Consider the following 20991-nt stretch of genomic DNA (forward strand, 5'->3'; position numbering starts at 1 on the left):
GAGAAACACACATAAATACTAGCAGGCTAGATCATGCAGATTTTTATCAAGCAACACACACACACACACACACACACACACACACACTTATTTATTCATGTCTAGATGGTTAACTTAAATTGCCAGGCATCAGTTGAGCTAGAGTCTCTTGCTGTATACTTCCAAGTTGTTTCCAATAATGTGCTTTTTTATAAGCAGATGAGAGGGGAGAGGCATGTGATGCCTTGAATTTTTCTAGTCTCTAATTAAAGTGGGTATTTTACATACCATGCATCTCTCTATTTTTGGCCAGTAGTAATAATGAATTATGCAGTGAGCAAAAAATATTTTGAAAGAAAATCATATGATTATATTGTGAAATTCTTCAAGTAGCCATAATTTGCCATGATTACAGCTCTTTGTCCTCTCATACATTCTCTCAACCACCATCATAACTCTGGTGACTTTTAAGGCTGCGTGTATTAAGCCCATCTCCAGAGTCCACCCATCACCATTTTGACTGTGACCTCACCCACAGTGCCACGGTAATAGTGTTCTTACTGGCTTTGGGGGTGGGACAGTGGGAAAATGTGCAGAGCATCTGCTGGGTCATAAAGAGGGCCATATTAAACCCTTCTGTGGCCCTGGGCTGTGAAAAAACTGAAGCCCCCTTTAAATTTTTAAATGAAGATTTTATACAAGCAATATAAAAAAATGATAGCATAATGAATAGCCCAGTATGAAGCAATAAACCAGGAATTTAGGAAACTAATTCTGATTCAACAGGGAAACTAATAAACAAACAGGTCTGAACTGTTTCAGACAAACAGTCTGAACAGGACTAGCAGACAATTGCTACAAATGACAACTGAAATAAACAGTTAAAATATGTTTTATTAGTTTGTATCTGGCTCTGTTCTTTTGTTTATAAGCTCCACTCTCAAATGTCCTAGGAGCTGCTGTCATTTCATTCTCATGATCATTTTCTTTCTGATGAGATGCCAAACATATACTTTATTCTGCATGGTTATGTGTTACAGATGTATATCCTACACAGTTATGTGTTACAGCTATAATATCCTACACAGTTGTGTGTTACAGATGTATATCCAACAGTTCTGTGTTACAGATGTATATCCAACAGTTCTGTGTTACAGATGTATATCCAACAGTTCTGTGTTACATCTGTATATCCAACATTTCTGTGTTGCATCTGTATATCCAACAGTTCTGTTACATCTGTATATCCAACAGTTGTGTGTTACATCTGTATATCCAACAGTTGTGTGTTACATCTGTATACCCTACACAGTTATGTGTTACATCTGTATATCCAACACAGTTGTGTGTTACAGCTATAATATCATACACAGTTATGTGTTACAGCTGTATATCCTACACAGTTATGTGTTACAGCTATAATATCCTACACAGTTGTGTGTTACAGCTGTATATCCAACACAGTTATGTGTTACAGCTGTATATCCTACACAGTTATGTGTTACAGCTGTATATCCAACACAGTTATGTGTTACAGCTGTATATCCAACACAGTTATGTGTTACAGCTGTATATCCTACACAGTTATGTGTTACAGCTGTATATCCAACACAGTTATGTGTTACAGCTGTATATCCAACACAGTTATGTGTTACAGCTGTATATCCTACACAGTTATGTGTTACAGCTGTATATCCAACACAGTTATGTGTTACAGCTGTATATCCTACACAGTTATGTGTTACAGCTGTATATCCAACACAGTTATTCTGGTCATGGTTCCATAGATGGGACTGGAAACACAGGACTAGGTAAACTACTTTATATTGGAGGCATTTAAAAATGGAACAGTTCCTGTTTGTACTTAATTTTTTTAAATAATCTTTATATCAAAATCCCTTTAAAATTATACAAAATAGTCATTCAGTCAAGTATGCTAACTTTTGACCTGGACTGTGTGTGTGTGTGTGTGTGTGTGTGTGTGTGTGTGTGTGTGTGTGTGTGTGTGTGTGTGTGTGTGTGTGCGCGTGCGGAGGGGGGGCTCAATATTACAGAACATTATTAATTTGTGCAGGTAATTAAAATAGCAGGGTTTAAGCTGCACCAGTGTGCATTAGGAACTTGCATATACTGTATAGCTAATATCACGGTGACGTCTTTTTAAGAGATGCATTTAACACCATGATCAGGAAGAAGTTAAACATTACGTCACTGAAGATGTCAGTGTTTCTAACCTCTGTCCTCTGATTCACGGTTAATCTATACATCTTCAGACACATTGACTGTCTCAACACCTTAAATCAAGTGGGGCATAAAAACATGACACAAGGAACTTCTTAAATCTACCAGATTATTTCACTGTCAGCACTTTCCTTGGTGTTGTATAATCGATTAGGAGTGGAGGCTGCTGTGAAATGAATGATCCAAGCACCGTCTTCGCTGTAAATCACGTTCTGGGTGCTATATCTGTGTGATGTACATCGCGGGGCCTTTTGCTGAGAACACGCCGATATATATTATCCTGCGGTTTTTGAGCTGAGCTCTGCTCTATTGTGTCATTTGTAAATATTTCTTTCTTGATTTCAAGATTTTTGCTTTCAAACATTTGAAAATTAAAATTTTTGAATTATTATTTCACAGAGTACATTTACATGTGGAAGCACTTTGTGCTGTCATAGTATATACCAAGATATTTAAAGGCCTACTGAAACGGCTGTTTATGAGGACTGATTCTAAGGGCTTTCTGCATATGCTGGTCAAACATAAATACATGGTTTCAAACAGGTCCATTTGTTGGACATGGAAAAAGTTAAGATTTTCTATAACTTTTTTATGATTTGACAAGACAAGTTAAATAGCAGGTTTAGTAGCGATGTTGTCAACCCAATAATAGACTTTCTGTGTTAATGGATTTAAGACTTCATGCTTGTTCATAGAGCAGTAATTTTGCTTTAAATGCTTTACGTTGCACAAAAGGTGCTCCCTGACCTCAATTAAATTACTTAGCGAGACAAACCAATCGGAAAGAAGCTGCTCAATAGAAACGCCTGATTCTGAGGTTGTGAGGTCACGAGCAGCATGTTTGCAGAGCAATTTGCTGCACACACAACTGTTCCTGTCACTCAGCACATACCAGTCGTTTGAGAAATGAAGATTAATACAGTCATATTTCTCTTATTTGTTTGATGTGTAATGGTTGGTGCATGCTATCATGTTCTTTATATTTAGGTACTAGGTTATGTCATCTTAAACTGATATTGATTTATCTTTTTAATGGAAGAAAGTTTTAGGACAAATAGCTCGAACTTCAGACTGGTCCAGACAGCAGAAAACCTCCCGCTGTCAATTGCATAACCAAGCAAGAGGGCCACTGGCTTAACAAATGGGGTTTGCTGTGTCTCGGAATAAATATTCACTGTCCACTGTTTCTGACTTGGGCCATTGTTTACACACTGCCTTATAACGATGACCTTTGACATTTATTTGTCATCTCACTTCCACGTTCCTCGATTTCTGATTCTGGTGTAACAGCTGCTTACATGGAAGGGAAACTCCGCTCTTTATCAGTCTTCATCATCGTCATCCTTCCTCCTGCACACAGGAATAACTGTATCTGTTTACTCAGGAAAATGCACGCAAAGGGTTTGATCTTGGCTTCAATTTCAAGGTCAGCAAAGTGTAGTGCTTGTGTGGTATATGAGAGAACCATCTTTTTTTTTTCTTTTTTACAGATACATCTGAGTAGTTATACATCAGTTTGACCTCTCAAGAGCATTTTTAGATATACTAAAGTACTTGAGTGCATATCATGCAAACATCTTTGAAAAAGGCTTTCATCCACAGCCCCACGCCTGCCTGTCTCTTACGTGACTGTGGAGGTTGCCAGATTAGTTAAAACCCCCTGATTGAGATGCTACTCCTCTTCTTCTCCATCTCTCACCACTCTACTCTCTCCTGCCTCCTGTGCCCAGAAGGATGCTAATATTTCCTGGCACCCCTCAGCTGGGCTTGTCAGTGATCTCTCAGCAGAGCCACAGTAAATATCCTGCATTGATTAAGCAGATTTGCGTAGGCGGTAGAGGAGCTCGAGGCCAGGAGCCGAATCCTAACCAGGCCCAACCGCAACGTGACAGACCCTGAAACTCCAGAGCACATGAGAAGGGCTTTGCGATGGCCGGGGCAAATGGCAGGGGAGGATGGAAGGCGGGGCAGAGGGCGGGGCAGAGGGAGGGGCTGCTGTCTGATCTTGGCCAAACTACCATGGCCCTACACCTCATTTCACTCCGGTTGAAGATCATTCATGGTTGACAGAAGTGTCTTTCCCCCCTTTCACGGGCCTTCGCAACTTTTCTTCGACTGTCATGGCTGTCGTTTAGTCGTTCACTCGAGGACAGCCATGACACATCACTGTGCATAAAATAAGGTCAGAATAATTCAGGGATTTTTTTTGTTTGGTGTTTTTTTTTTTTTTTTTTTTGCAGCGTGGCCCGTTCCAACGCTGCCTCCTTGATGACAGTGTCAGTGAGCTTACCTCAGTGGGATTACAGTGTCTGGCCTTCAAAAGGTCTGGACTGCAGAGTTAGCAGCTTCTCTACGCCTTACGGACCTGAATGCACCCACTGTGTCCACATTCTTGATTTTGTTCGCATTTATAATATTACAGGGTTTTTTTTTTTTTAGCTGAGCAGTTTTTCCATTGGTACAGATTCTACCAGATGAGCAACAACACTGAATAAATTCTGTCTTGCCATGTAAAATGGTCCGAGTAAGCAAAGCAAACACCTTGTTGAGTGGGACCACTCACCATTCTTAAAACCGAGGCTATAGACCAGGTCCCGTTCTGTAGGAGGCAAATGACGGAATCCCAAGTGGAAAGTGTCATCAGATTTCAGTGTGCGTGCACCTTGCCGAAGCAGTGGTCCCATCAGCAAAAGTCTGTTCTCATCAAAATTACTTTTCCCAGCTGAGTACTGATGGCAGGTGGGAATCCACTTGAGCTGTGTATGCCGAAAGGGACCCACCTCAGACAACACAAGCTGAGTGAATAAACGCTATATAGATTCTCTGTATTTGCACTCAAGGCTGGACCGATTGATGCAGAGAGAAAAGACAAGAAGTGACTCTAAGATTGACCCAGCCAACGTTATCATGCAACACTGAGAACAATCAATAAATGGAAGGATCTTGATATGGGGATGAAAATCATTTGTGCTTTAAATAATGCATAAATTCCTCAAGACTGAAAATAAATTGAAAGGATTTAGGCGGATTTGCTTATCTGTGGGACAGCGTGAAGCATTACTCTCTCCCGGCCTGAGGAAGCATATGAAAAAGCCCTAATCTCACAGGGGTTCAATATTAAGTTCCCATCACTGTCAGGTCAGGTTTAAGGGAACGACGCGATTAGCCCCTTCTGCAGACCTGAATTTTAAGAGTGTATTCATCGTAGACGCAAACACAGACATTCTTAATATGGGGGATTAGGCTATTTTCTCAGTCCCTAGAGGAGTATCAATAAGTGATTACAGATCGGAGTAATACACATAGCAGCTCCGACTTCTCTGCCGGCTTCGAGCTCCGAGTGCTCACCGTGCTACGCGCTCGTCGAAGACCAGATCTGGAGATCGGCGGGACACCGACAGTCGCCGTGTCTTCCTCCAGGAGGTGTGAATTTGCGCATGCAGTATTGATTAGCCAGCAGGCTCAGATACCCTTTGAAGTATTTACAGGCACAAGCGCGTGAGGAGGTCCGTGTGCACGGCGGTTAGGCGCGAGCAGTAATCATGGCAGCCAGGATCTCCCTCACTTATGCCACTTACTGCCCGTCCGTCTTTCAGAGGGGGGAAACCCGAGATCGTTTCAAATTTTCTCTGGAATCAGTCAATTACTTTTCTCATTGCCTTTTGCATCTGTGATCCTTCCCTCTTTCAGCCCGCAAGATGAGTCGTTTACCACACTAAATATAAATTCAATGAATAATTTTATATTTACTCGATATTCCCCGGCGCTCCGCGGGCGTGGAGAGCCGCCCTGTCTGCAGTCCCACTGATGGGCATTTGAAATGCATTTTATGACGTCACCATTTCTTTTCCTTCTCACACCATAGTGGGAGAAAATCACTCTTCCTACTCCGAGTCCACCGAGCACATGGGGACACGGAGCAGCCAGGAGGGGCCACGTTTTATTAGCCCGTCAAGCCCAATCATATTTATAGATCTGTGCTTTCACAGATGAGAGTACTCTCCATTACTCCTTGTGTTATTTATAATTTCATAAACTTGGTCCATGACAGTGCTTATTTTATTCTGCATTCTAATCTGCTTCTAATAAAGACATGCCAAGCGCAGGGTGTGAAAAATGATCTCCCTGTACGGGCTGGTGTGAGCGTGGGGGAGAGAGAGGGATAAATCAGAACCGGAGGCGATGGCGACGCTCAGATCATCTCTGACTGCAGCGCTGCATTCACACCTCTGCTCTCAATAGCAGTGATGTACAGTAATGAAAATCCACGCCAACCACTGGAGGGCCAAGATGGAGGTTGACTTCTAGAAGTGATTGGGGTCTTTCAAAATAAAAGTTTGCTCTCTGAGTTTGAAATACCCTCCCACCACCCCACTAACACCACTACCCCACCCCACTACCACCACTACCCTACTCCACTAACACCACTACCCCACCCCACTACCACCACTACCCTACCCCACTAACACCACTACCCCACACCACTAACACCACTACCCCACCCCACTAACACCACTACCCCACCCCACTAACACCACTACCCCACACCACTACCCCACCCCACTAACACCACTACCCCACCCCACTAACACCACTACCTCACACCACTAACACCACTACCCCACCCCACTAACACCACTACCCCACCCCACTAACACCACTACCCCACCCCACTACCACCACTACCCCACCCCACTACCACCACTAACACCACTACCCCACTACCACCACTACCCCACTACCACCACTAACACCACTACCCCACCCCACTAACACCACTACCCCACCCCACTACCACCACTACCCCACCCCACTAACACCACTACCCTACCCCACTAACACCACTACCCCACCCCACTAACACCACTACCTCACACCACTAACACCACTACCCTACCCCACTGACACCACTACCCCACCCCACTAACACCACTACCCCACACCACTAACACCACTACCCCACACCACTAACACCACTACCCCACCCCACTACCACCACTAACACCACTACCCCACCCCACTAACACCACTACCCCACTAACACCACTACCCCACACCACTAACACCACTACCCCACCCCACTACCACCACTACCCCACCCCACTAACACCACTACCCCACCCCACTAACACCACTACCCCACCACACTACCCCACTAACACCACTACCCCACTACCACCACTAACACCACTACCCCACCCCACTACCACCACTACCCCACCCCACTAACACCACTACCCCACCCCACTACCACCACTACCCCACCCCACTAACACCACTACCCCACCCCACTAACACCACTACCCCACCCCACTAGCCCACCCCACTAACACCACTACTGCCACTACCCCACCCTACTAACACCACTACCCCACCCCACTACCACCACTAACACCACTACCCCACTAACACCACTAACACCACTACCCCACTAACACCACTAACACCACTACCACCACTAACACCACTACCCCACTAACACCACTACACCACTAACACCACTAACACACTACCACCACTAACACCACTACACCACTAACACCACTACCCCACTACCACCACTAACACCACTACACCACTAACACCACTACCCCACTAACATCACTACCACACTACCACCACTAACACAACTATCACCACTAACACCACTACCCCACTAACACCACTAACACCACTAACACACTACCACCACTAACACCACTAACACCACTACACCACTAACACCACTAACACCACTAGCCCACTACCACCACTAACACCACTACACCACTAACACCACTAACACCACTACCCCACTACCACCCCAGATGAACACCAGCACTAAACATCAGAAGTGAAGGCAGCACAGTTACTATTTATTCAATTCATTCAAACCAACACTTATGTATATATATATCAAAGCAATGCATACAGTATATAATAATAATAATAATAATAATAATAATAATAATAATAATAATAATGAAATTTTAAATAAATGTTAATTGACTACATAAATATTTAATTTTGCCCCTTATCCTACAAATGCTCAGCATACATAAGAATGTGTTCAGGGCATCATAGGTGCTCAACATACATAAGAATGTGTTCAGGGCATCATAGGTGCTCAACATACATGAGAATGTGTTCAGGGCATCATAGGTGCTCAACATACATGAGAATGTGTTCAGGGCATCATAGGGGCTCAACATACATGAGAATGTGTTCAGGGCATCATAGGTGCTCAACATACATGAGAATGTGTTCAGGGCATCATAGGTGTTCAACATACATGAGAATGTGTTCAGGGCATCATAGGTGCTCAACATACATGAGAATGTGTTCAGGGCATCATAGGTGTTCAACATACATGAGAATGTGTTCAGGGCATCATAGGTGTTCAGCATACATCATATGTGGTGCCTCATGAAGCTGGTTAAGAACCCCAAGAGCATCATCCCAAACTGTCCAGTAACGAGTGGCTCTGCAGAACTTGTGTGTTATTTCATTATTTTGATACCTTCACTGTTTTTGCAAAATGTAGAAAATATTTTTTGAACACCAGCACTAAACATCAGAAGTGAAGGCAGCACAGTTACTATTTATTCAATTCATTCAAACCAACACTTATGTATATATATATCAAAGCAATGCATACAGTATATAATAATAATAATAATAATAATAATAATAATAATAATAATAATAATGAAATTTTAAATAAATGTTAATTGACTACATAAATATTTAATTTTGCCCCTTATCCTACAAATGCTCAGCATACATAAGAATGTGTTCAGGGCATCATAGGTGCTCAACATACATAAGAATGTGTTCAGGGCATCATAGGTGCTCAACATACATGAGAATGTGTTCAGGGCATCATAGGTGCTCAACATACATGAGAATGTGTTCAGGGCATCATAGGGGCTCAACATACATGAGAATGTGTTCAGGGCATCATAGGTGCTCAACATACATGAGAATGTGTTCAGGGCATCATAGGTGTTCAACATACATGAGAATGTGTTCAGGGCATCATAGGTGCTCAACATACATGAGAATGTGTTCAGGGCATCATAGGTGTTCAACATACATGAGAATGTGTTCAGGGCATCATAGGTGTTCAGCATACATCATATGTGGTGCCTCATGAAGCTGGTTAAGAACCCCAAGAGCATCATCCCAAACTGTCCAGTAACGAGTGGCTCTGCAGAACTTGTGTGTTATTTCATTATTTTGATACCTTCACTGTTTTTGCAAAATGTAGAAAATATTTTTTGTAAATAAAATAATCTAGGTGGTCCAAACATTTGACTGGTAGTGTATATTCTGATTCTGAATTGGAAAGCCTGTATAGTGACCCCCCAACAACCGTCTCACGACTCTTGCTAGGTCAGCAGGCTGCTGCCACTGTAGATAACCGAGTTATTTCTCTCCCTTTTCTCTCCTGTGCTTGCGTGGCGTGCGACCCCAAGAGCACGGATGACATCGTTTCGTCCGCGGAGTGCTCCAGCGACGACGAGGACCTGGAGGAGTGCAACCTCGAACGCGCAGGTGGGCTAGGTCAGTTTAATCCTGCTTGCTCTTATGTGGTGGTCTTTCATTTGCAACAGAGGATTAGATCCTCAAAGCATCTCCACCCCCATGGATAGATAAAGTGTAACTTCCTTTCTACCCAATCAAAGCCAAGCATGCAGACACAAGCTCATTCAAAGCAGACGTTTCTTTATAACGCTGACCAGTTCCCCTCAGACGTTGAAAGGGTGAGCTGATCGCAGAGCACCTTCCCCTTAAACTACACCAGTTATGAGCTACACTTGCCCATGGGGTTTTCCGAAGTGGTTAACATGGTCACGTTTACCGCTAATTTTGTCTCCCTCCCTCCCTCCTTGAGAGGGCACGAGTACAAAATTAGTCCTGAGTCGTGACATGTTCTCTGCATTGATGCTTCAAAATGTATCATATTCAGAGGGTTTCTGCTATGTGACACTGGATTGCATTTTGGTACATGATACATTTTGAGATTCTCTCGAAATTGACGTTTAGAAAAGTTCTAGTGTGATATGTAGATTAATTGTGATGGACGTAGTGACTTATTTTGGTTTCCTAATTTTTTGAGGCTTAAGTTAAACATCTTAATAGAGAACAGATATCATCGAATTTCTGTGTACCAATTTTTGTTTTGTTTCATATTGTTTTTTTGTTTTTGTTTTACTGTATGATTTTGTTTAGTGTGAACAAGTTATTCTGCTATTAATTTCTCCCCAATCCAAATATAAATATATAACTCAAACCTCAATTCATATTGATTTAATATTGGCTTTTGAAAGAAGTTGGGTGTTGGCTTTTTTGATAGAATTGTAATTCTTTTAATATTGTCTGTCTTCTTGGTGTAAAAACGTCTGACCCACCTTTTGCCAAATTAATTATTATTATTATTCAAGCCGACATTTATGTGAATCTATATTCACCAAGTACTGTACAGATAATACTGATAGGCTTAGTCTGAACCTCTTCTTTACAGTAATGTTCATATGTTAAGGCAGGTTGTAATTTTAAACTACAGTGTATGACGCAGCATTTTTTAAGCAATTATGCCCTGGAGGTCTTGGCTGCTTCATTTGAAACCCTCTAATAAATTATCACTGCAAAGAGGGATTTCTCTTTTATCTTAAACGTATGCCCCACAGTAATGGTTCCTTGCACCACCTATAAAGTGTGTGCGATAAATAATTTACATGGATGAGACAGACAGTTAAAAAAAGAAGAAGCTTGGTTTGCTTCCTGGAAGCCAAGTTCTCTTAACCTCCAATTGTCAATCCCAATTTCTTTCAAATATCAGTCCTGAGATAGTTGTGAGACAGTGGAAGTACTGTTACTTCTTGATATATATCTTTATGTACTCATAAAGAAAGATACTGTCAGGGCCCCAGTCATCCAGTCACGTTTACACAGAAATTCATGTCATTCTAACCCATCAGTTAATGTGGACGCCTCAGGAGACCCTCCTGGTTCAGGGTCTGTTGTCATTCTCAAGACAGCTCTCTGTACCGCATGTCTTGCTGTTGTTTCTCGCGCTCTCCTTTGAGTTCTAGCTTGATTGTGGTCTTTGACTTACATTATTTCTGTAAATGGTGTCCTCATCCGTTTGTCCAGCTATCAAAAAATAAAAATAACAACAAACCAGCATTCCTGTTACCTCACCTCATCTTGTGCCGCATGATAATATTTGGTGTTTCAAACTTTTTTTTCTCCTTCATCATCTTGAGCGTTTGTGACATCCGGCTGCACCTTCAACATTCCCATTTCTGGTTAACAAACGATTGGCAACAAAATCTTTTCTTGCCATCAGATCAGTATTTTGGCCCTTGAGTGTTTATAGTCCACTTAATAAAGTTGTGTTCAAACAGCCAGCCTATCCACTTCAATCTGCCATGTTTCCTCCAAGAGCCGCTCTGCATATTAAGTCAGTTCTGAATGCAGATGGCATAAAAAGACTTTTATTGCCACAGAAAAAAAATTCTCAAATTCATATTCTCACAAGCAGTCATTTGTGGCATGTCCAATAACTTTTCGGCTACAGCCATTCTCCAGAGAGCTCTGTATTTCTCTCTCTCTCTCTCTCTCTCTCTCTCTCTCTCTCTCTCTCTCTCTCTCTCTCTCTCTCTCTCTCTTTCTTTCTCTCTCTCTCATCCTGTAGTGCATGACATCATTTTTGTTGCTCCACACACGCCCTGTGTTCAGACCTCATGGACTGCTTCACGTCTGAGCCGGGTTGAGTTTAGCACCATTCCTGATGCTGTAGTTTCTCTCACAGGACTCGTGCTTGCTGTGCGTACACTCGTCTGTGTGTGGAAGTGTCGCTGTCATGTGATTCTGTTCTCTGTTTGTAAAACTGTTGGATTTCTTCTTCCCCCTCAGGAATTCCATAAGAGGACTTATATTGATTTCTAAGATGTTCAGGTCATGCTGTCTAACATTCACAAACACAGAGCTTCCCCTAGCATGTTAATCCATTTATCTGTGTGCGCAACTGGTCTTGTAATAATGCTCTCAAGGTTGGATTAGTCAATTAGAGATTTGCGACAAAAGCCATTTTGTTCTTTTGGAAACCTGCTGAATATTTCGTGTTTGCATTGTATTTATAGTGGATAGATCTTAACGTCCCTTTTAAATGGGATAAATGTAAACCTGCCTCACAGAAAGATCCAGCGAGCACCCAGATTGTTATTTATCTGTCTGACTAATGTACTGTACTTTTTTCATTTTTTGTGACAAAATGTTTTTAAGTGCTTCCATTTGAAGCAACACATTTAGACTTAGTGAACATTTAATTGTGAGATAATTCATCTAACATCATTTGCTTTTCACCCTTTTAATTAGTTGCTTGCAAACCACATCCTATACAGTTAAAAATAATGGGGAGATTTTACAAAAAATGCCAAGAAAGAACAATTTTAAATTTTGATCATGGCATTTAATAAATAATAAAAGTAATACACATTTACTCTGTAAAATAGCTTTTAAGACTAGGGTATTTAAAGGTAAAGCTAGTATGATATGACATCAACCATAATTGTGGCACATCAGTCTTTCATCTGTGTCCTTCAATTTAGATTATAATTAAATAAAATCAACACAAAGGTTACACATAGTACTATCACGTTTCTGTTGAGAAATAATTTGCAAATTTAGATTGCACACCTAATCACTGACAATTTGTCAGGTTTTTAGTATGAATTAGTACTCTAGTTTTCCTCCGTACAGAGATCAGATTAGAGATCAGACATGCAGGCATATTTTACTCCGGCCATTAAAACAGTATCAGAGAAATGTGTCTGAAGTATTGCCTGGTTGTCAGAGCACACTCACCAAAATTATATATCAGTTCTTGTCTATTTCATACTAGAGAAAACCTCTATCCTGTTTCTACCTTGTGTATATATGATAATTCATGCTTATGAGCACGACAATATTTTATAGTTACATCAAAATGAATAATAGTTACACTAAATAGTTACATTAATACACTGAACCTCCCCAGAGTGTTCAATAAAAGCTGAGTGTAGTACTGTCTGCATGTGTTTGACTGGTCTGTGTTATCCTGCAGTTCATTCAGTGCAGACTTATGTCCTCTTAACATACTGCTTGACAACATGATGTCAGATCCAGCGGAAAATATGGTCGCTGATATTTGGGTGCTCAGTTAAAAATACAACAACAGCAATAATAATAATAATAATAATAATAATAATATATTGTGGTGGTGCTGGTTAGGAAAACATTCTGGATTTCATATCTTTTATATTTTCTGGCCATCATTCTTTCTCTCTTTGGACACCAGATGGCATGATTTGTTAAAACATGGTTTCTAAGTTCGACCACTTTGACTGACTTGACTAATATTTGGTTCTCCATGGAGAAGTTGTTCTTTGATCTAAGTTGAACTTATTTGTGTCCCATGCTGATTACACAGATTTGAAAAGCTTTCAAAGTAAAAAGCAATTAGGCATGAAAATGCTTTCAGGGAAAACAGCGCCATGAGGCCGAGGGGAACGGACAGGACAGTAAAGGTCTTGTAATCTGGTTCCATTCTGTTTTGGAGGTGCAGGATGATGAGCTTCAGCAGGTATCCGATTAACAGTAGTGGTTCAACGTAATTGCAACCCCAGATAAAATATGCAGAGATACAACCTCCATGCATTAAAGGCACAGCCTGGTCAGAGTTCAAGCAGCCTTAAAGCGAACGTCACAATATGCTGGCCAGCACGATAAAGTCGTTAAAGTAAAGAAACAGAAGAACAGCAAGTTTCTCAGCTTACAGTAGACTGGCGTGAGACATCACTCGATACTCTGGATCAAATCAGTGAGGTAAATTTTTCTCCAGAGTTCTGACTTTAATGAAAGTGTGCTGAAGTCCCTTTCTCTCTCATTCAATTATACGTGACATTCTAAATGAAGGCTACGATATTGTGAAGCCCAGGGCAACTGAAAAGAAAATCTACTTGATTTTCTTGAAGAGAAAACCTCATATTCTCTGAGGCACAAAAGACTCCATGAAAGTCTGTGTTAACCTGAGTTAGTGGTGAAGATGATGATGAAAGTGACAGTGGTGATGAAGATATAAAGAATGCAACAATGCTTTCACCATACAACAAGGCAGTCCATAGATGTCAGTTTCTGCTCAGACATGTTTCTAAGCCATCATGATACCATCCAGGGGTTTACACTCATAGATTATTTCAGACTCGCAAGCATAAGTTAAGGGAAAATCAGAAATAACATATCATGAAACATATCATAACATATCATAATGAGACTTTGTGCGGTTCAGCATACACACAGCTTTGCATGTGGACAGCCACACGAGTGGGCTTGTTCAGAGTGTGTTGAGAAACTAAAGTGTAACGCATCACCGGTGACCACCAGGAGTGTTCCTTCCCCTGTAGAGGAATCCTTTCGTTGTATGTCCATGGCTTGGTCCTGTGAAAGCCACCCCCCCCCCCCGTAGCTATGCCCCCAACATGAACATTAGGGCACCAATTAGTCTAAATCTAGAAGTTGTCCTCTTATGGAATTCCTAGATGAGCACTGAACAGCTTTTGAACCAAAGTCTGTGGTTGTCAAGGAGCAACGCTGTCTCTCCTCAGTAAAATTGGGTTTGAATAAATTCATTTAGAAGAAAATCCTTACGATTAGGAAATCATTTGGGCTTTATTAACAGGGTGAAATCAATAACAGGGTGAAAGAATACAGCCTCTGCTGTCGTGTCGTTGTGACCTACAGGCCTTGGTTAAATGGCTCCTCTGACCTTTGACCTCTCCGAGCCTTCGACGTCTTCCCTGAACCCAGCTTGCTGTGTCGTTTGTCTACTCTCCCTAAATGCAACTTACTTTAAGCATGCATCGACAACATCTTGCAGTAAAAAATTAACCCATTTTCAGCCAATTTTCTTCTCTCTTTGACGTACATCCAGACTGCACGCCTGTATACATGTTTAAGACTAACAATAACAGATATATTTGTCTTTGGATCACATGACAGAGGTGGCAGTTGTCAGCCAGCTGTCCCTCTTGACTGTGTCTGTTTATAGTTTGTGCATCTGGTTGTAGTGTGTGAAAGTTAAAATTGCTTTGTTCTTTTGTCTCTGGGATTTTTTCTCCTTTGTTTATACACACTCAAATAAATTTTTTCTTTCTTTTATTCTTTCTTCTTTTTTTGGTTATCATTTTTGAATAGCTGAATTTTTGGGTTGGTTCAAAATTAGTATTACTAAATTAAAGTAGATGTAAACACCAAATCACAAAATTTATTTGACAATATGCTTTTGATTTCCGGTCTTCCTTTTTTAGATTTGGAACTACTTCAGCGAGCGTTTTATGTGCTCAAGTAACACATTGATGAAAACATTAATATGGCTGTTTGAAACCTATTAACATGTTTATTTCTATTTAAAAACAAAGAAAATTGCCATTGTTTAAAAATACATAGATTCAAAAAGCACATACGATTATCGGTGAAAATGTTCCGGATCTTGATGTTCTCTTGTTATTATTTTTTAATTTATTTCGACAGAGCTCTTGATAAATGATTGACCTTCAAACGAACAGTTTCAAACCTGCATGGTGAAGAAGTTGCAGTTTAGGGGTTGTCAGATTGTCAGTGTTAGAGTTCTGTTCTTTTCTCGTAGATGGGCATGTATATGCTCATTGTTTGTATATCCCCATCCCTTCCTTACAGCCAAAAGCTCTAATGCCGCCCGACCGCTTCGTACAGCCTTTCCATGGACATGGCAACCGACTTACACAATCACCCCCATCATTATCATCTCCTATGTAGTATGCTCATAGGCCCCGCCCCCACCCCCTCCCCCTCCCCCTTCTCCTCACCCCCTCTAGTTATGGTAAAATATGTACAGTCATTCATTCATTCAGACTTTAAGTGTAAATCAAGCTAAGCAAAAAGTTTAATTACTAGAATGTAGATATTTATTGAAAATGATAGATCAAAGGCTCAAATATGTACAGTTTTTGTATGAAAACTGGATTATTTAACAAAGAAAAAATCAAAACAGAATAATGGTGAAGTTTATTTTCCATGTTATGTGGTGTGGATGTATGTGTCGTTTCCTCCCTGTATACTTATGTCTGAAGAATATATCTTAACAAGAAATACAGTGGCTAGTAATTTTCTTTTCACAAGAAAAAACAGTACGTGTCCAAGGACATTCTTACACAACCTCCTTTTGTGCATTTTTTTCTTCATGCCAAAATCATGCGGGCAATTTGTTGATGTAAGTTAACAAAAATCTGGTATGCTTATTTTCCTTGAAGTAATTATTTTATGTACATGGTGTTGTTTTTGAAAGCCACTTAAAATAATCAAGTTATTGTTTGTTTAGTGATTTTTATTGATTTAGATTTGTGCTTGTGATATAGTAACATTTGCAATAGTTGCTAATTGTTTCTTTTGATAATTGCCTTGATTTTAGTTTGTTTTTATATCTTTAGGCCGCCATTTTAATTTATTTGTATTTTGTTTCTTTGTTTGTTTGTTTTGTATAGTACAAGTATGCAAACCTAAATGGCACTGATCTCTGTGAGCTGCAGTGACAGTCTGAATATGTATCAGCCAGAGTTTCTAAATGAAACATTGTCAAATGATTCATTTATAATTAATCACTCATAATCCATATAGTCTTTGATAGTCTTTATTTGTTGGAGTGGCCATATTCTCTTCTTATACCAACATCTTCAGTTTAGTGAACTATCTTGCGTTTTGAAGGAACTTCCCATATCTAGATTTCTATTGAGTATAGTAATACTTTAGATTGTTTCTTAAGCCAGATGTCATTTCTTCATTGGTCTTCATTGGTCCAGTTTCTCCCCATGATCTTTTGGATTTGACTGCAGTTTTCAGTAAACCATTGGCAGCAGCATCATGTGAAAGAAAACGTTCATGCTGGAGGCAGCATGATAGCATTAGCAGCTAATCAGTCCTGATTAACACTACTGCACTGCCCTGAGTATAGACCCATGTTAATCAATATCCCAAACAGACTGAGGTAAAAGTCCTGCTAAGTTGCTTTTTTTAACCCGAGTCTCCCAACATTTAAATTATGCTTTACTTTGCCAACTAGCTCAAATGATTGCTTCCAGCAGCCATTTGATTTTTGGTATTGGAAGAATATTTTACATAATGTAAACAAACAAAGCAAACCATTACAACAGATCAAATATTAGATCATGAATATGCTAAAACAAACAATGCATCATGAACATTATGTTGATGTACATGAATCTCAGACCAGACTGCGCTGCATTACCATTCTTAGACAGTGATTGAGGGAGGGCTAGGGGATTATTCACCTGTCACTGCAGTGATAAAGCAGCCCCTGCCATTTTGGTTTGAGTATAAAAGCATTCAAAAGGCATGAGGGTTGGAGCAGCCGGGGAGTCAGATCTTTCCTGGCAGAGATTACATCAAGCTCCAGTAGTGTTTCATAAACGCTTCCGCAAACACAGTGTTTCTTCTCTGTGTGTGCCGGGAGATATTTTGTACTTTTGACATTGTTTTCCTTTTGTGGAAAGATGTACCACAGCCAAACAGACACAGTAACTCTGCATACAGCAGGGGTGTCTACCTCTGGTCCCAGAGGGCCAGACTCCAGTTTGGTGAGTTAACGCCTCAAACATCAAACCGTGGACTCTGGTCCTCAGAGGCTAGAGCTTCATTTAGCACCAGATGCCACAATTTCTGTGGACTTATTGTGCTCACCCATTACGACCTCTTGAGGCCTTTTGATGTAACTTGTTTATACTTTTTTTATCTGTTTGCTATTTATTTCCTTTACTCTAAAAAAACATTTATGTTGCTTAGCATTAACTATCTGGTTCTTTTTTTTTTCATTTTAAATGTATTAGTTAGAGTCTTTGGTCTTCTGTGTTATGTCTTCAGCGGAAGAACATACTGTCTAATACAATGTTCTGTTATTCTTGTTTTTAATCCTAGGAGGTGAATTAGTTATCCCAGTACTTATAGAGGATCCCTTAGGCCTCCCTCCTGTAGCTACCCGTGCCCCCTTCATTCTGTTCCCCCCAACCCTCCGCTCCCCCCTCACCATTACTGATACCACCAAAGAGTCCCGCTCCATGGCCACTGAGGCGGGGGTACCTTGCTTGTCGGACCAAGACAGCGATGATTGTGATGATGATGATGGCTTGGTGATATCTGGGTATGGCTCTGGGGAAGCATATGACTCTAACCTGCCCCCTACCGATGATGAAGATTTTTACACCACCTTCTCCTTGGTAACAGATAAGACCTTGTCTACGTCGGCCTTTGAAGGTGGCTACAAGGCTCACGCGCCTAAATGGGAAGCCAAGGACTTTAGACCTAACAAACCCTCCGAATACGGCGGGCCTACTACCCCGCCTTTATCCCCCAAGCTGAGCCGCTCCACCACGTCGTCCACGCCCGAAACGCCACCCAAACGGCCTGCAGGCAAAATGAATAACCGCGAGTTTAAGCCCCAGCCCGACATAGTCTTGCTTCCATTGCCCACTTCCTATGAGGTAGACAACACGAAGGCGAAGAACCCGCTAATAACCTCCCCCATGTTCCGTAATGTACCCACAGCAATTCCCACGGAGCCAGGAGTCCGGCGGGTGCCGGGGGCCTCGGAGGTGGTCCGTGAGTCTAGCAGCACCACAGGGATGGTCGTCGGAATAGTAGCTGCCGCTGCTTTGTGCATCCTTATACTCCTGTATGCCATGTATAAGTACAGAAACAGGGACGAGGGCTCGTACCAGGTAGACGAGAGTCGCAATTACATAACCAACTCGGCGCAGAGCAACGGCGCGGTCACCAAGGACAAGCAGCACGGCTCGAAGAGCAGCAGCAAAAAACAGAAGAACAAGGACAAGGAATATTACGTGTGAGCGAGACGCCGCGCGGAGAGACCTACGAGACACAGACGCTGGAAAACGCTGAGTTTGCGTGTGTGTGTGTGTGTGTGTGTGTGTGTGTGTGTGTGTGCGCGTGTGTGTGTGTGTGTGTGTGTGCGTGTGTGTGTGTGTGTGTGTGTGCGTGTGTGTGTGTGTGTGTGTGTGTGTGTGTGTGTGTGTGTGTGTGTGTGTGTGTGTGGAAATTAAGCTGAATCTGGCCCACCGCTGAGGCGCCGACCACTCACGTGAACTGTAATATAAAGCACACTTACTAGTGTAAGCATACCAAGAAGGTAAAATATCAACATTAGTGACCTTAATCTAAAGTCTGGTCGCAGACGTTATCAGTGTAGAATACTTCACAGCAACGTCATTATCCTAAGTGACTTTTAGAGGTATGTGATCCTTGGCGTATCTATTTTTTTTCTTTATGATTTTTTTAACTTGTAAAAAGAGGAGAAAATTATTTCGGCCATTTCAAGCATGTAAGCGACATGTAGTGTTGGCATATTATGAGAGTGGGACAGAAAAATAAATATTTATTGTACAAACAAGAAGGAAGGACTCCTGCCAAAAAAAGAATATATATATATAAATATATGAAAATTTGTATTGTTTATAAATTATACGTGGTGTCTTTTTTTTTTTTTTTTTGCTCTCTGCAAAAGAAAAAAAACTATGTAGGAAATGAATTGAATGAGTGAAACTGTTAAGGACAACTCACTCCAGCTCTCACAGCACTGTTATTTAAAGTTGACCAAATGACTTTAATTCTACAACCAACTGTGACATTGACGATTTGTGAATTAAGGGAAGTGGTGCATTGTTCTTGTCTCGGTGAAAGCGACTGATCGTGATGCATGCCATCTTCCCCCGTGTGGTCTTCAGCTGAGGTTGAACACATCCACAAGGCCAGTTCATTCATCAGAAACACCTTTGTTTTCCCTCAAAATGGCAACAATGGAAACTGGCCCCTCGATTTTTCTTTGCAACCAGTGCTGGTCTGATCTACAGCCAGTGCTGGTCTGATCTACAACCAGTGCTGGTCTGATCTCTTTTTGATCATCATGTATGTTGATCCATTGCCTCTTCTCTTTTTTATGAAGCTGTCTGGTGCCCATTGGCGCTCTACTATAATGCTGTTACGGATGTCTATACGGAAATAAATCTAACGTGAAAAGTGTGAATTCTTATCTGTTGTCACAGTTAACTGTGTCAAACAACAAATTTGTTTACATATTTTATTACATTATAGCAGTTGTACTTTTTAGGTAGATAATGTACATACAAACCTAAGTTGTATTTTTTTTAGTAATTCTATTGTACAGAGAGATCTTATGATTTAACAGTGTGTTTCATGAAGAAAATCAGACATTGTTGACTAACGTGAAGAGAGACTTTGAAGTGCTGAAAATATACACATATTTTGTAATGAAAAGCAGAGAATATTGTTAGATTAGATGTCTAATCTTTCTCGCACATGTTTCTAAGTCGCATGGATATTTGACTACTTGACGCTGTCAATCAAATACAAGACACACTTCTTAACTGTACTGACGCTTCCTTGTGATCAGTTGTTTTTATTTATAAAAGAATCTACAGAATATGTAACAATAAAAACAGAGTTACATGGATGCAGTCACCCACTTCACCCCATTTACATAAAGTTTGATTTCAACCATGATGTCTTAATGCTGCCAGCCTGGAAGACTGTAGACCAATCAATACATATTCATCATCTGACTCAAGTAGATTTTTTCATTCATTTCTCCTGAATGTGTGTGTGTGTGTGTGTGTGTGTGTGTGTGTGTGTGTGTGTGTTGTATGCTCCTGATTTCTCTCA

The 20991-nt window shown here is 41.0% G+C and overlaps 1 protein-coding gene across 24 annotated transcripts in view; it reads left to right on the top strand.

The window, feature by feature from the left end:
- The window catches only part of nrxn3a (neurexin 3a), a 263670-nt gene extending 242969 nt beyond the window's left edge, over window positions 1-20701 (top strand). For 6 of the 24 annotated variants that reach the window (XM_076978954.1, XM_076978958.1, XM_076978956.1 and 3 more), the window contains 2 exons: window positions 9678-9765; window positions 18214-20701. In XM_076978954.1, coding sequence (XP_076835069.1) covers window positions 9678-9765; window positions 18214-19142 — 1017 coding nt within the window. In that variant the 3' untranslated portion in view covers window positions 19143-20701. Of the gene's footprint in view, window positions 1-9677; window positions 9766-15942; window positions 16496-18213 lie in introns of all 24 variants that reach the window. The other 18 variants (XM_076978955.1, XM_076978957.1, XM_076978961.1 and 15 more) reach the window with 7 other exon arrangements.
- Window positions 20702-20991: the final 290 nt, after the last annotated feature.

Source organism: Brachyhypopomus gauderio, chromosome 17 (assembly GCF_052324685.1).
Source record: "Brachyhypopomus gauderio isolate BG-103 chromosome 17, BGAUD_0.2, whole genome shotgun sequence".
In the NCBI taxonomy this organism is placed as follows: domain Eukaryota; kingdom Metazoa; phylum Chordata; class Actinopteri; order Gymnotiformes; family Hypopomidae; genus Brachyhypopomus; species Brachyhypopomus gauderio.